Source organism: Rhinichthys klamathensis, unplaced genomic scaffold (assembly GCF_029890125.1).
Source record: "Rhinichthys klamathensis goyatoka isolate OS25496 unplaced genomic scaffold, OSU_Roscu_1.1 h1tg000254l_1, whole genome shotgun sequence".
Classification (NCBI taxonomy): domain Eukaryota; kingdom Metazoa; phylum Chordata; class Actinopteri; order Cypriniformes; family Leuciscidae; genus Rhinichthys; species Rhinichthys klamathensis.
The window spans coordinates 3,382,395-3,398,028 of NW_026606776.1; the positions used below are offsets into that span (position 1 = coordinate 3,382,395).

Below are 15,634 nucleotides of genomic sequence, written 5' to 3' on the forward strand. Positions count from 1 at the left end.
CGCCTCACGCTGCTCATCTCTCACTTGTCGTGCACGTATAACATGTCATTTTGATATTAATATTTAAAAAATATATATATTTTCTTTTTTACAATCCGAGAATACAGTTTGGGCAATTTCTTTCTTCAAAAATGTTGTCCACTGGATGTCCCCTGTCCAGCAAGAACAACATACTAAAGTTTCCACAGTTTAGTTCACATCCAATAAATAAACATAAAAACCCAGTATAAAGAGCACACATTTATTGCTGTAATAGGCTGTTATAAAATATGACACCCACATTTCTAAAACCTCTTTTACTCTAAAATTTGTAGTATCTATTATTTATGCTACTATTAACAATTAGAATAGATAAATAATGTTACATACAGTTAAGAGCTCGATATAATATGCTAATTTGAAAATAAAAAGGTAAAACAAACTATTGTTATTACTAAGAATTAAAATGTTACTAGTAACTAAAGTATTAGTATGTAATTAATAGACACTAATAAAACTGGCATAGTTGCAAGTCAGAAACAAACAGATCATAAATCTATAGAGAATTGTATAACGTAACAATTATTGTTACCAATAACAAGAATAAACAGAAGATTAAAAAATAGCCACTTGTTTGAGGCATTAATGTTAAAACTGATTGTTTAACAAGTCTAACAAGTCTCTGTATTCCAGTAGCATCCAGATCTCTAATCTATGACACATCACAATAAAGATGGACAAACCACCAATGTCAGTACATCTAAACTAAAGGTCATTAAAAAGATAGAGGTAGAAAACTGTAAAACACACGTTCACTCTTTAGTTCAAGTTTCCAGCTGTGCTGATTCAAGTCATGGATGGTTTGGCATTGACCATCTTTGGTGCTGGGCTCCTCCGTCTGGCATCCCATTTCACGACATCTCGTGGGCTGCCAGAATAGAGATAGATTAATTTCAACATGCATACTATCCAAAGCATAAGACAAACAAATTAACTTCACAGTAATATATATATATAGAGTGTGTATGTGGCCACTAAGGCACACTTTGCCCCTTTTCACTCTCAGTGCGAATTGGGCATAGACATTAAGTTAAAACAGTATCGAAACCTCTTGTTTTTTTTGAGCTCTTGATACATGATAGCTTAGCTTATTGTATATTTAAATAATTTAAATATACATACAATAATATACAATATCATATCGTTGAACATATATATATGATGTAGTAGCCTATTTGAGTCGATATTACTTTTGCCAAGCTCTGATTTCTGAGATGCACAGACGGATTTGCGCTCGTTTCATTTTTTCTCTCACTCATTCACTTCACTCAGTATTGCATCGGTTTTAGATGAGGTATTTGGCTTCGGGAACACCCCTAATCTACTCCAGTAAAAGAATTCTGGAGGATGACCCACCCACATTTTTTCATGTGCTAAAGGGCATGTGTAAACCTATTGTTTTTTAATTTGGATAAAATATTAATCATAGGTATGGAAGCTCGTTTCCGCCACAGAATAAAAAAGGTAATTGCGATTTTTTCAATCTCACAATTCTGACTTTATAACTTGCAATTGCTCACAATTCTGAGAAAAGATGTCAGAATTGTGAGCAATTGCAAGTTATAAAGTCAGAATTGCGTGATATAAAGTAATAATTGCAAGATGTAAACTTACAATTGTGAGAAGAAAGTCAGAATTATGAGACATAAGTCACAATTAAAATGTAAATTGTTTTATTATGTGGCGGAAACAAGCTTCCATAAATAGACCTATCTATTAATATAATATTCCATACATTATCAGAGCTTGGTAGACAGATAATTATTATATTTTTTAGACATTATTAGACAGATCATTAATTAATATTATAAATAATGTTATTAGATTGGTATTAAAATTATAAACGTTTTATTATCAGAATGTTATTAAGGCTACATAAAAATCCTGTCATATACAATTTATGACATTTAAAAAAAAAAAAGATCGATTCAGACTGAACAAATTCCCTCGTTAGTTTAAAAAGAAAAAGTGCCACAGTCTCCTTTAATAATTATTTTATTATGGTCTTCGATCTTGTGCAACAACAAAAAAGACATCATTTAACGTATCGATTTACGTGCTTTAATGATCTTCTTATAACTATTACATAATTAGCGGTCTACAATAATTACACAAATTAAAGGGTCATGAAACCTGCTGTTTCAGCACCAGTTTTGAAAAATAAAAAAGTGGGCATGTAAGCTTCAACAACAACGGCTTCTGGATTCATTCATTTCGTTCTCATTGCGTTAAAATCATTCAGTTTTACCCAAATGCATGCTGCAAATCATCATTACGTGGTTTTGTAAGCTCACCGTAAATTACAAATGCACGTCCTGTGCAACACACAGCTCTGGTCAAATCTGTAGTAGTTTAGTGTTTTAAGACAAAACTGTGGTTAAAATTATATGCATACCGCCTTTGGAGGGATGGAAAAATCCTCGGAACTTGGTACCGCATCTTTGCCTAGACGCAAACTGCCTTCAAGAGTAAGGCCGAAGTCCACCTTTCTCCAATTCTCGTAGCTCTCCCGGGAAAAATGCTTGCTACACACAAACAATTTTGATGTGTCAGTAGTTGATGGCCAACCAACCGCCCGCAGCCACAGTTTAGACCTGACAGCATCGCGGGGAAAGCCATGCAACAGCCTCGAACTCTTACACCACGGAAACAAACACCTGCGACCCATGAACTCCTCCCTCGACTACTACGTGATCTTATGGTGCGTTCACGTGCTATGGTAATAATGGTAAATACCAAAAGCCGACGTGGAAAATGCACATGAACACCCCCTCCTGTGGTATTTTCCACTGGGCAACTCGTAGAATATTTTGATACACGAGTTGCCGAGATGAGATAACCTTTGACCTTTTCAAAATGGCGGAGAGCAACGCGGTAAAAATCATAAAAATATGTACTAGTAGTACTATTCATGATCTAGAAAATATACAGCATATTATTTACCGTTTGAGTTTTGATAAATCATCTTCTCGCTGTAGCAGATGACTTAAGGCTTAAGCAATCTAAAATAGTTTTAGCTAAATAACAGGTCTGGATCTCCATCTTTTTTACCACATTACGACAACAAAAGCACTTGAACGCAACTGGTAAATACAGTTCACAAGTGGAAAATATCATATTTTCCATAGCACGTGAACGCACCATTACAGTTTGACATGATGTACGTCGTAAGAAATAATTATTATATATTTTTTTTATTAATGCTTAGAACGGGAATTATAATTATTATAGAATTTAAATTATGAGACACCGACGCGTCATCGAAGTACTATTTGTCACGTCACATCCTGTGACTTCGACACGATGTAGATTTTATGCCAAGTAGCTCCCTTTCAGTGCTATCGGAATGATCGTAAATACTATATTTCCTAGTTAAAAAAAATAAACATGAACGCCGTCTCAAATCAACATTTGAAGCTCGTACGACTTCAGAAGTGGGACATTTCCGATAGCACGTGAAGGCGACACACCCAGAGGACGAAAATAGCGGGGGAAACTCAAAATTTACAGAGCAATTCCGGTGTGAGGAGGACCCTAAATAGTTTTCTCCAACAATAAAACGGATGCTAACACAGCCTTCTATGATACAATACAAACACCACTAGTGCTTTAGTGTTTCATGACCCATTAAACATTTTTGGAGCCATCAAAAGGCTATAACTTACATCATTACCGTGCGTCCAAATAAAGAAGTATGAATGTAAAAAAAAAAAACGAAAAGTGGTGTATGTCTACAGATCACGCCTATGAGTGAATCTCCATCACAAAATTAGTGTGTTTTCATGAACTAATTGTAATGGGTTGGCTCATTTATTTATGGACTTAACGGGACAAATGACCCGAATTGTGCTTATAGAACAATGCATTTGTGCATTATGATAGGCTTTGGTTAAGCGTTTAAAATGTGCACTATTAGCGATTTCCGAGAAACATTGTTGAAAACTTCCAATTAAACACACCCCGCCCCACCCAACAGAAACACGCCTCCCCAGTCCCTCATTGCTCTGCAACAGGCAACCACAACAGCTAGCGCACCAGACTGTCCCGTTACTATAGCTAATATTACTACAACAACATCATCTTGGTTCTGTGAAATGTTACTCACGTATCAAGCAGAAACAAAGCAAACTCAGCGTCCGTTTTCAGGCCTCCTTGCTCTTTAACCCTCTGGGCTTCTTCGGTCAAAAATGACCGAAACAGTATACGTTTTGAAATGTTTAATTTTTTTGCTTCATCGGAGGGGGATGAAACTTGGTGACTTTTGTTGTATTACCTATGTGAACACACAAAAAAATCAAGGAGATGATTCGGATATGTTAAAGGGTCTTAAAAAAAATAGTCACACTTAGCTTCCTTTCGGTCAAAAATGACCGACATAGGAAATGAATGGGAAATACGAAAAAATAGGAAAACTCAGAGAAACTTTTGGTGGTACAAACTACAGATCAGCCACTGTGCAGAAAAAAAGTGTACAACAATGAAGGGGTGACACTCTAAAACATCAAGAGTGCAAATAAGACACCTCCCCCCCCACACACATTAATTATATTTTAATGTGTCACGTTGAGTTTTTAAAAAAAAAATTTTTTATATAATAAAAATAAAATAAAAATAAAATTCTAATGGAAAAAATAGCTCGTAAAAATTATTTTAATAATGCAAAGTATCATAAAAATCTTTAAAAATTCTAAATAATAATAAGAAAATATTATTGAACAAAAATATATTTGAATGGTTTTCCTGGGGGGGGAAAAAGTTACATTTTAAGGCTTCGGTCTTTTTTGACCGAAAGGAAGCCAAGTGTAACCCCTAAACAAAGAAGCCCAGAGGGTTAAAGTCTCTCCAGCGCTGGAAAGCTTTTCCAATATTAACGCGGGTTCTAGCTCTTGCCTGGTCGTGACATTTCTTTTTCCAATTATATTCCTCTGACCTCTTCCTCGTTAGTAATATCTCAGCCATCACTCCTTTTTACAATTATATTCCTCTGACCTTTTCCTCGTTGGTAATATCTCAGCCAACAATCTTTCTACAAACGTCCCGCTTGCTCATCTCTCTCCTCCCCCTATTGCTGATTGGCTACAAGTGTTGTGGCGATCGGTCCGATCCAAGTGGTGCCCACTCTCTTGACGTCTTGGGTTGAGCTTGACCTAGTCCAGCTCCACCTCTGTGGATCTAATGGGTGGGGGATAGAGTTATGGTAGGGTTTTGGTTGGACCTTCTAGCTCCACCTATTACACCCAAATTACACATAGAGAGGGGGAGCTAGACGTTATGCTCGCTCCACCCATGGCTCTGCAGTGAGCAGCCTCCCGTCCCATCCACTTTGCACACACACACACACACACACACACACACAGAACAGTACATCTAGCAAATATTCATAAAATTAGTTTGGTGGTTGATTTTTTAACAGCACAAAAATCAAGCCGCACATAAATGCTAAAAAATTGCATTATTCAAATAATTTTTTCCTCCCAAATGGTTTCTGTATTGCTAATATATTTGCTTAAGTTAATCTCTATAAATGAGTTTTGTTTCACAGTAGCTTAATACTATAAATCCCATCTGACATCAAAGCAGCACATAAACATCAATATAAATGTGTGAGACGATTAGGAAAGTACCTTGAACAGAAAACACTTAGGTCTGAGGAAGTGTTTTATTAGAATAAACTGCTGTGTGACATGCAGCTTTTGTAAGCAGACCAGCCTTTACGTTTATTTCAGCCGTCAGCCAACATAATAAAATAAAAAATAAACCACTAAGGTGTGATTGTGTTTTAAATGTTCCAAAGCCATATATGAAGAGACTCAGCAGGTGCCACAGATGGTACGTTCCAACCAACTGGAATAATGATGACTTCACTTCTTCTTGGGCTGATTAGGTGTGTTGAATTTGAAGAAGATGATGTCACCATCTTCCACAACGTAGTTCCGTCCCTGTTGTCTGTATTTCCCTGCAGACTGCAAGTATTCGACACATTATCAGTTTTCAACCTTTAACAATCCATGCTATGTTCTATTATCTTTTTAAGATCTTACTTTAGCAGCGTTTTCACTGCCTTCCTCCTTAAAGTCTGTAAATTTCATGACTTCAGCCATAATGAAGCCTTTCTCAAAGTCTGTGTGGATCTTTCCAGCTGCTTGCGGGGCCTTGGTGCCTTTCTGTAAGGTGTTTCAGAGGTGCATCAGAAATGCATATATATCCCATGTAAAAATGTGTCTGTGAACATGTGCTTTGCTCACCCTGATGGTCCATGCACGGACTTCGTCAGGTCCTGCTGTGAAGAAGTACTCCAGCTGCAAGGCCGCATACCCAGTCTTGATGATCTTAGTCAGAATACTGAAACAAAAACGATTCACAACGTGAAAAACTTCAAGGGAAGAATTATATCACTACTGAAATCAAGCATGACCAAAAATATGATTGACTTTAGAGCATCAGTTTAGTACTGTTGAAAATGCTTTTTGCATGTGAAAAAATATGAAGTTTCTTAAATTGAGCAAAGAGCAAATCCTGACCTCTGCGTTTTGTTTTCCTCACAATATTTATGTTTCTCTTCATCGGTCATATCCTGATAATTGCACTCAAATCCCCCACTGAACGGGATGACCAGGGCACCTGGATCATGAGCATCAACCCACTCCTTGATCTTCACCAACCTACAAAAGAAAAGATAGCAAATGTTTTACATCAGGGCTCCCAAACTCAAGCCAGTTCTCCATCGGGGACCAGCTAAACTGTTGCAGCACAAATGTTTTAACAACCATGAATTTGGACTTCATGGTTATTTGCTAGTTACATTAGCCGCGTTTCCACTGCCGGGCTAGGGCCGGGCCAGGGCTAACAGCGAGCCGAGCCAGTGGCCTCGGGCCTCAAGCACCGGGCTTGCGTTTCCACTGCCGGGCCAGTAGCCCCGCAGCGCTGCCCTAAACCCCGCCCCTAACACGCCTTTCTGGATCAAACGTCATACAACCCAACCCATTTCAGCGGGTATTATGAATTTATTTATTTTTTAAAGTCCCTGTAAAGTCAAAATTAAGTATGTGTTTTGAGTTTGTCACACCACAGAAAAATGTGTTATTAGTCACCCAGCCAAATTTGAATGATAAAAAAAGCCAGCAAGTACATAAAATAAGCTATCAAAATCTTGAAAAAATGAGCAGTATTCTCTGCTCTCAAACGCTGGGGGCGTGTCCGCTGGCTGCGCTGAAACCACGCCCGCTCGCGGTAAAGCTGCCGTCGCACTCAACTCTACAGCCGGAATAGATGCTCGCACGGTGGGCACGCACTGCCGATGATGGCACCAGTTGTCGGCGCGACAGGAGGATGAAGGTCGAGCTGGGAGTCGGTTCGGCCCCATTCACCAGTAACAGCGGATTATCAGTGAATCCCAGTTGTCTCCGACGAAAGTTTATAAAACTATCCCGTGTAAAATGATCACTTACAGAGGCGGGTATTGGCGGTGATCCTCAGCTCTCCATCAAGGTGGCTCTTCACAAAATTAATCCACTTCTTCTTGATGTGATCGTTTTTCGGAAATTTAAATAAGGACACCGATCTGTTTTGTACGTGATCCGGTGATCGCATCCAGGTAGTACGCATTTCCGTGACGAAGGCATAGCTAGCTAGCAATCTGTATGCTGTGTTACTAATAATACTACTGACAGTAACTCGCGATTGAGCGGCAAACTGATGTGAATGTGCTCTATAATATTGTTAGGAGCGGCCAGCCTCAGCGGCTCCAGTGCGTCATCAAGTAGGGGCGTGTCCAGGAGCTCAAGGGCTCCAGTGCGTCATCGAGCCCCGTTTTAGCCCCGCCCAGAAAATCCGGAAAATAGCAATGGTGAAAAACTGTTTAACGGTCTAACTCCACAATTCAGTACTTCACAGTTCACAGTCTTTGTAATATGTTTTAGCAATACATTTCTAACATTTATAATGTGTTTAGATTTTTTTTTTGAAATTGCCTTTACAGGGACTTTAAGTTAGGAAGATAGCATGCATTACTCACCGACCGTGGCTGCAATAGTGTCCCGATTGTCTCGCGAGTCGCCACTAACAGACGGACGCAGCACACCGTCCATCAAGTCGATCCATGGAAAATCCCTTCTCTGAGCTCCGCTTTGTTCATTGTGCGTTTTAATCGCCTTGTACAATACTGTGCCCGCAACTTTTTTTATTTTTTCCTGAACTTGAAGCGTTGCTCGCTGAATGCTTAGCTTAGAAAGTTCAGCATCGATGTATTTTATAACATCCTCGTTTCTTCACACGCCGTCAAATTGACGTTGTACCCTTACTTCTGCCCAAATGCTCATGCGCGCGATATAAAAATGTGCATCTTGCTTCAGATCATAACGTTCCATAACACTGATAAACTCCGCCTTTTACCTTGAGCACGCCTCTAGCTCGAGCTGGCCCGCTTTGGCCCAAGGTATTCGACGGGCCAGAAATCCTGGCCGTTGGCCCCGAGTAAGCCCCGGAAGTGACAGTGGAAACGCGACTGGCCCTGGCACGCACTAGCACGGCTCGGCCCTGGCCCGGCAGTGGAAACGCGCCTATTGAGCGCCTCATCTCTCCATTACATACCTAGCATACTGCTTTACAAGTGTACTGGAGTAATGACACCTGAGACTGTATTACTTGACAATCGCATTCGCAAGTCAAGATCAAGCAGGAAGCCGTGCCATGAAAGGAAAAGTCCATCCAAAAATAAAAATCTGTCATCATTTTCTCACCTTGTCATTCCAATCCTGTATGACTTTCTTCTGTGGAGCACAAAGGATATTTTGAAGATGTTGGTAACCAAACTGTTTTTGTTCCCATTGACTTCCAGTGTATTTTTATGGAAGTCGAAGGGAACCAAAACTGTTTAATTCACAACATTCTTCTTTTGTGTTCCACAGAAGACTGAAAGTCATACAAGTTTGGAACGACAAAACTAGAAACAGGGGGTACAGGTTCGAGAGAGAGAGAGAGAGAAGAGAGAGAGAAGAGAGAGAGAAGAGAGAGAGAGAGAGAGAGAGAGAGAGAGAGAGAGAGAGAGAGAGAGAGAGAGAGAGAGAGAGAGAGAGAGAGAGAGAGAGAGTTTGAAGAAAGAGAGATGGCGGAGAGACATTAAAAAAAGCGAAAAGCTCAGAGGAATTTCACTGGAAAAAGAAGGGTAATGATCAGGCAAGAGCTTTGGGACCTGCGTTAATATTAGAAAAGCTTTCCAGCACTGGAGAGACCCAAGCAGGAAGGCTTGAAAACGTACGCCGAGGTCGCGTTGTTTCTGCTCCATACGTGAGTAACATTGGTTTTGCCATGTTTCACAAAACCAAGATATGCTGTAATGTTAGTTATAGTAACAGGACATTTTTGAGTGTCATTGTTTGTCTGGAGCTGGTGTGCTGCTGGCAAACTACAAACTGTTGCTTGCATATGTGTACTGTATGTTCATTTTTTGTTCCTCCTTGTCGTTCCTTTGTTATCTTCGCAAAACATTATTTTGCATGACTTTAGCTATGATAAAGAGACCATGCATTGCATGTTCATGCATTTTGGGGGCGGAGCAATGAAGGTGTTTGTTTGGGTTGATTTAAAGCAACACCGAGTGACTTTTCCTCTGCGGTCGCCCTACAGGTTGGAAGCGGAATTATCCATTACTGCTGTCGTAAATAATTTAGCCTACCGCATCCTACTGTCGCACGCGCATGCACGCACATGCTCTGTTTATCCAGCACCGGCTTTGGAATCAACAATGGCCACAGACAAGGTAGAGTATGATGCATGATTTTATAAAAGTGTAGTTGTAGTCTACAACACTCCACCTATCGGCAATTGTAGCGCTTGCCGTAAAGCAAGTCAAATTTGTAGTTTTCTTAGGTCTCATTCGCACTACAGAAACGCGACCCGCTCTGGCAATCTTACATAGCGTGGATATATCAGATAAAGGACCGCAAAGCGGTGGCATAAGTGCATTTCACCATGTCACGACTTGATGAACCACTGAAACGATTTTGAAAACATTATTTTAAGGTAAAAATTCTTACTTAGTGTTGCTTTAAAATATATTAACAGTGTTTTTCAGAATTTGTTTACTGCACCTTTAACACTTGAAGGGTTGGCACGCTGGCCAATAGATTGAGACCTGGTTTCACATGTTCCAAATGATGTGTAATACCAGCACAGAAAAGGACTCACTAACAGAAGATAAACAGCTAACATGTCATCTCACCATTTATTCTTTTTCCTGATGTAATCTTTCTCTGAGAGGTTTACCAAGTAGATCATTGGCTTGGATGTCAGGAACAGATACTTATTCAAAACCTCAATCTGAAAAACAACAAAAAACAGTTAGAGTATAAACAAAACTTAATCTGAGCAAGTTCAGGCAGAGTAAAGAGTGCTGCAGGTATGATATATTTTTCTAGGCCAATCCAGAAGTTAATATCACCCTTGTTCCCTCTATAAAAAGCCAATAGGATTTTTCCATTGCAATAAATACGTTTTGTGACAAACAAAAGTTTATGATTCTTTAACGTTAAATGAATCGTAGGGCCTTAATACAATCGCCAGAAGTAAAAAGATAGGCAATAAACTACACCACATGACTTTAACGTCATCACCACTAAGCTTCCAACAACTCTTTATTTAAAATTTACAAGTTGGAAAGCTCAAGTTAAGTTTTAAGTTAAGTCAAGTTTGCTTTTTTCAAGACACAAAAACATGTTATAAAGTGGGTTATAACTGATGTATTTTATGTCTTAGAATAAAACATAAAAGTATCTTGAACTTGTGTTAATCACAGACCTTATTTCAGACATTTAACCAAAAATCCATTAGAAGTGCAAAAATGCAAACTCATTTCCAGGTTTTAGGACTCATTCCTGCATCTCTATTTTAGATAAAAAATAATGGCAAAAAAAGATTTTAACCTCTTTGTCGTTCCATTCAAGGTAATAACGGACATGTTTCTTTTCATCAATCACCCAGGACTTTATTTTACACATGATGTCCTGCAAGCAAAGAAAACATTAAAAGAAAATGTCAGTGCATGTCTCTGCAGGCTTTCTGTTAAATTAAGAAGCAGGTTTTAATTCTGCAGTGGTCAGATGCATACTGGGATCTATAGTTCACTCACATATTCAGGTTTGAGTTTTTTGTCTCCACCCCTGACAGAGGTTTTCTCCAGCTTATCTATGATTGGCCCAATCATCTCTTCATCCTTCATCCTCAGCTCCTCATGAATGATCTCAATATCCCTAACTGGGTCAACACACCCCTCAACATGGATAATATCTTCATCCTCAAAAGCTCCTATAAACAAACGGTTACATATAATCAGGTTTTTTGTTTGATTGTTTTTCATCTCAGATATCAACATGTTTAGGTTTTTATCTGACACATATTGTTGAATTATGTCTCTCACTCACACAGTGTCACATTTATTTGCAACTACAAGGTAACTTACAGATAAAGAATTTCATAAAATACAGTTTGAAGTTGCAATCTACTCACGTGTCATGTGAAAGATGGAATCACAGGCACTGATGTGGGAGAGGAAGGCGTTACCCAAACCCTGGCCTGCGTGGGCCCCTTTTACTAAGCCAGCAATATCCACCACATTCAGAAATGCTGGAACCTTACTGGAGGGAAAGGTAAAAGAGAAATGAAGATCATGTCACTGATGTCTAGGAGCAGAAGGTGCTGATAATTGTATTATGCAGATGCAAACATGCAGTGAGCACCTGACTGGTTTATGGTACTGGCACAGGAAGTCATAGCGCTCATCTGGAATGGGCACACGGCTCTCGTTTGGGTCGATGGTGCAAAAGGGAAAATTCTCAGCCGCTGCCTGACTCTTTGTCAGAACATTGAAGAACGTTGACTTTCTGAAACACAAACAAATTAACTGAGATAAAGGACGAGGACATGGATCACTGACATGTTGCTATGCATAACAAATGAACAAGTATTTGCTATATATATATATATATATATATACACAGAGATCAAAGCAGCGTCCGAAAAACTCACTGTCTAGTATGTACTACATTTGGTTTAAAACTTACTTCTTCACTGTTTAAAAAGTATGTTTTATTATGAAATTGGGTAGCATGTATGAAATCTGGATGTAGAACATCTGCCATGTTGTCACTGTCACATGACTGCATTGCATCACTGCCATTCACAACTCCTCTCCCATGGCTTTATGGGACTGAATCTCGCCGGTAGTAGTAGTTCATCCAGGTACTTTTTGCCATACTATGTATTCGGACATGCTAGTCTTTTGGCGTACTGTTTATCGCATCCTATATAGTATGAAATTAGGCATATTCGGACACAGCGCTAATTTGTTTCCATTCAAAAACCACTGCCCATCCTGTGCCAGGATTATGTCATTTTCATAATGGACCAAGATCATGAGTCACCATCCTAATAATTTCACACAATATAGCAGGTTAAAATTAAGACCAAATTTTAAAATAAACAAAAAACAACCGCGCCAAGCATTCACACTTATTCAGTCTGACACTATTCCTCCAGCAATGTCATACTAGAAATATCGCACACATGCATAAAGCCAAAATGCCAGCTGGAAGAGACACGTACCCTACATTTGGTAACCCAACAATTCCAATTTTCAAGGAAGTCCCGAAACGTCCAATCAGGGGCTGTTGTTTTGGTCCATCACCACCCTTCTTTGGAGGCATCTGTGGAAAAAAAAACATTCATACCCACTTTCACTTTAATGCATTACACAATTAACTGAGAAACACAACCTGTCACGCAGCTACCACCTTTTTAGGAGCCATGGTAAAATGTTATCAGTACTCTCTTGCAATATTACGAATGGAGTATATTTCGCATAATTAAGATGCAGTAGAAGCCACGCAACGTGTAACGTTAACTTCTTCGGCTGGCTAACTGCAGAAACTAGTTGCCTTTCCACGACAGTTAAACTAATGGCAGCAGGTTCCCAAAATAGCCCCAGCATTGAGTGTAAACTGACCGGCCTGATTCGCTGTAAGAGAGGCTAAATATATACCACTCCCTGGACCAGAGAAGACATATATCATATCACTGCTTTATAAATCCCTGCATCACAGCTAAGTGACAGCCGGGTTAGCAGAGGTAGGGGTTCTTCATCGCTCGCTAGGAAGCCAACAGAGACACACATGTGCATCCACAGCATCAATACCCCTAACGTTATCCCGCGATTCATTATGTGTAGCAAGTTAGCATGCCGGTCATACGAAGGGGACAACATGCAATGAAAACAGACAATTTAACGAAAATGCCACGTTTTTGCGATCTATATATAAATATGACAAAGCCTGCGCTTAAATCACCTTGATATCACACTATTTCTGTAAGCAGATGGGGAATTTCGCTGTGCTCAAATGAACACACGCTGCTCCACAGTTCGGCTGACGAAACGCAAAGAATGTGCATACCGGAAGAGTCCTGAATTCTCACATTGTGATTGGTCGAAACCAGTTACGATATAATGACGTTAGTGTATGACGTATGCAACATTTTTTTTTTCATAAAAAAACAAGATTAGGGAAATTTAATTTACGATGTTGCACAAATTTTACCCTGCTAAGCACTTTTTATCTAAGTTTAACCAAGACAACTTTTTTTGTTTGTTTGTTTATTGCAACCAGAAACTGTACCTCATATTTTCAGGCACTGTCAATATACAAAAGAGGTTATGGAGTTAGAAGCTTATTTGTAGTTACTATTACAGGGAGTACAAACAAAGCTGTTAAAACTGCTTTAAAAATACATTTAAGATTTACTATTATTTATTATTATGTATTTATTTTATATGCTATTTTGGGTTTCCATGTTTTATGGGGACATTCCATATATACATAATGTTTTTATACAGTACAAACTGTATATTGTTTTTCCTAACCCTAAACCAACCCATCAGAGAAAACTTTCAACATTTTTACATTAAAAAATATATAATTTAATATGATTTATGATCTGTTTTCCTCATGGGGACAAAAAAAATTCCCCACAAGGTAAAAAATGACTGATATTACTAACACTGTGGAGACATTTGGTCCTCATATTGTAGGGTTTACCAGGACCACCCACCCATCCACCCACACACACACACACACACACGCACACGCTATCACCCCACCCCACCCACACACACACACACACACACACCGGGTTTTCATGTTTTACATGGACTTTGCATAGTCATAATGATTTTATACTGCACAAACTGTATATTCTATCCTCTAACCCTAAACCTACCCATCACAGAAAACTTTCTGCATTTTTTACATTTTCAAAAACATCATTTCAAAAACATCACTTCACTCCATCACATTTTGGATATTGCCATCTTTGTGGGGACTTTTTGTCTTGACTATCAAAGTAGTTTTTTTAGGCTGAAGCTTTGCCCTTTAAACGTATAAATCTTGCTATGCAGCTGCCATTTTACAGGTACAGATATTGTTTTTGACTTTAATGTATGAACAATATTACAGAAATTAAACAATTTATGACTTCAACATTAAAATAATGTCCTCCTGCTTTCTAATGTCATTTCACATATCTAGATATAAAATTATGACATACTTTGTCACAGAAACATAAATGCCATCACTTGTATAGATTCACACCAGCTAAACAAATTTACATACATAAAATATACAATTAGGGAGATTGCACGCTTCAGTAAACATGAAGGTCCTTAATAGTTCTGTTGATTGAAAATGAAGTGACCCCATTGTAAATTCCAGAGATTGTCCTGAATTTCTCCTTAGCTAGCTCTCAAAACGTAACTGTGTTCGTAAACATGGCTTGTATTGCTTTGCTACAAGGCCATATAGTCTTGTCATTAAGACAAGGATCTATTAACACAAAGCACACAATTAAAATCCCAGTCAGAAGTGTTTTCGCAGCACTTGTGTTGACAGCATATTTCATATTTCAGTGTTTCAGTTACCATTTCATTATAATTAATGTAACTATAATAATTAGTGCAGATTCAGAGTTATACAAATGTGTCATTTGCTCTGTTCCAAAACCTTCTGGCAGCATCCTTGACATCTTGAAACCCATAAATGACTAATAAGAGATGCAGCAACTCTGTGCATCATACAAAAAGGTTTCTGCATATGAGACTCAACTTGCAATTGATTTTAACTGTGTTTAACTTCTGCATAGGATCTAATAAAAATAATACCCATAAATACATATAGCACTCACAAATACAGGAGAAAAATATAGCTGCAAGCAGAAATTATCGGGGTTCAAGCGCTTTAAGGGATTTACCATAGAAATGCAGCATTTTACACCTTTTTAAGTTATGACACCTATGGTCCGATTTCCATAAAAGTTTGCATGCTTGTTTAGAATCATGTTCTCACCTATTTTCATGAAGTATACATTTTTCGTTTAGGAATGATAGGCTTTTGGGTCGACTTGGCCACACCCATTTTCTAAATGATCCAGCTATAGCTATCCAAAAGCCAAAGTTATTTATTTTTTTTGATAACTATTGACCTATAGAGAGTCTCGAGAATTGTGCCGCAGTGGTTTTATCGAGGATAAGCCAAAAACCTAGGAATAGTTCATG

The 15,634-nt window shown here is 38.6% G+C and overlaps 1 protein-coding gene and 2 long non-coding RNA genes across 3 annotated transcripts; 1 reads left to right on the top strand and 2 right to left on the bottom strand.

Moving 5' to 3' along the window:
• Positions 1-227: 227 nt before the first annotated feature.
• Positions 228-2,736, bottom strand: LOC130101401 (uncharacterized). Its single transcript, XR_008808981.1, has 2 exons — positions 2,435-2,736; positions 228-907 (listed from the first exon to the last, which is right to left on the bottom strand). It is a non-coding gene; the product is annotated as an uncharacterized LOC130101401 (long non-coding RNA).
• A 2,948-nt stretch (positions 2,737-5,684) lies between these two features.
• ola1 (Obg-like ATPase 1) lies at positions 5,685-13,521 on the bottom strand. Its single transcript, XM_056267119.1, has 11 exons — positions 13,377-13,521; positions 12,637-12,737; positions 11,772-11,915; positions 11,542-11,669; positions 11,165-11,340; positions 10,959-11,039; positions 10,259-10,356; positions 6,561-6,701; positions 6,285-6,381; positions 6,081-6,203; positions 5,685-6,002 (listed from the first exon to the last, which is right to left on the bottom strand). The coding sequence occupies exons 2-11, from the start codon at positions 12,735-12,737 to the stop codon at positions 5,901-5,903; spliced, it is 1,191 nt and encodes a 396-aa protein (XP_056123094.1). The 5' UTR covers positions 13,377-13,521; the 3' UTR covers positions 5,685-5,900.
• A 1,837-nt stretch (positions 13,522-15,358) lies between these two features.
• On the top strand, positions 15,359-15,544 carry LOC130101402 (uncharacterized). The gene is made up of 2 exons (XR_008808982.1): positions 15,359-15,393; positions 15,440-15,544. It is a non-coding gene; the product is annotated as an uncharacterized LOC130101402 (long non-coding RNA).
• Positions 15,545-15,634: the final 90 nt, after the last annotated feature.

Bases quoted from the DNA above. Each gene is read 5' to 3' on its own strand.
- ola1 (XM_056267119.1), bottom strand. From the start codon at position 12,737: ATGCCTCCAAAGAAGGGTGGTGATGGACCAAAACAACAGCCCCTGATT. The intron at 11,916-12,636 runs GTACGTGTCTCT...TTTGTGTTTCAG, and splicing joins GTTGGGTTACCAAATGTAGG to AAAGTCAACGTTCTTCAATG. The intron at 6,003-6,080 runs GTAAGATCTTAA...GAATACTTGCAG, and splicing joins GCAGTGAAAACGCTGCTAAA to TCTGCAGGGAAATACAGACA.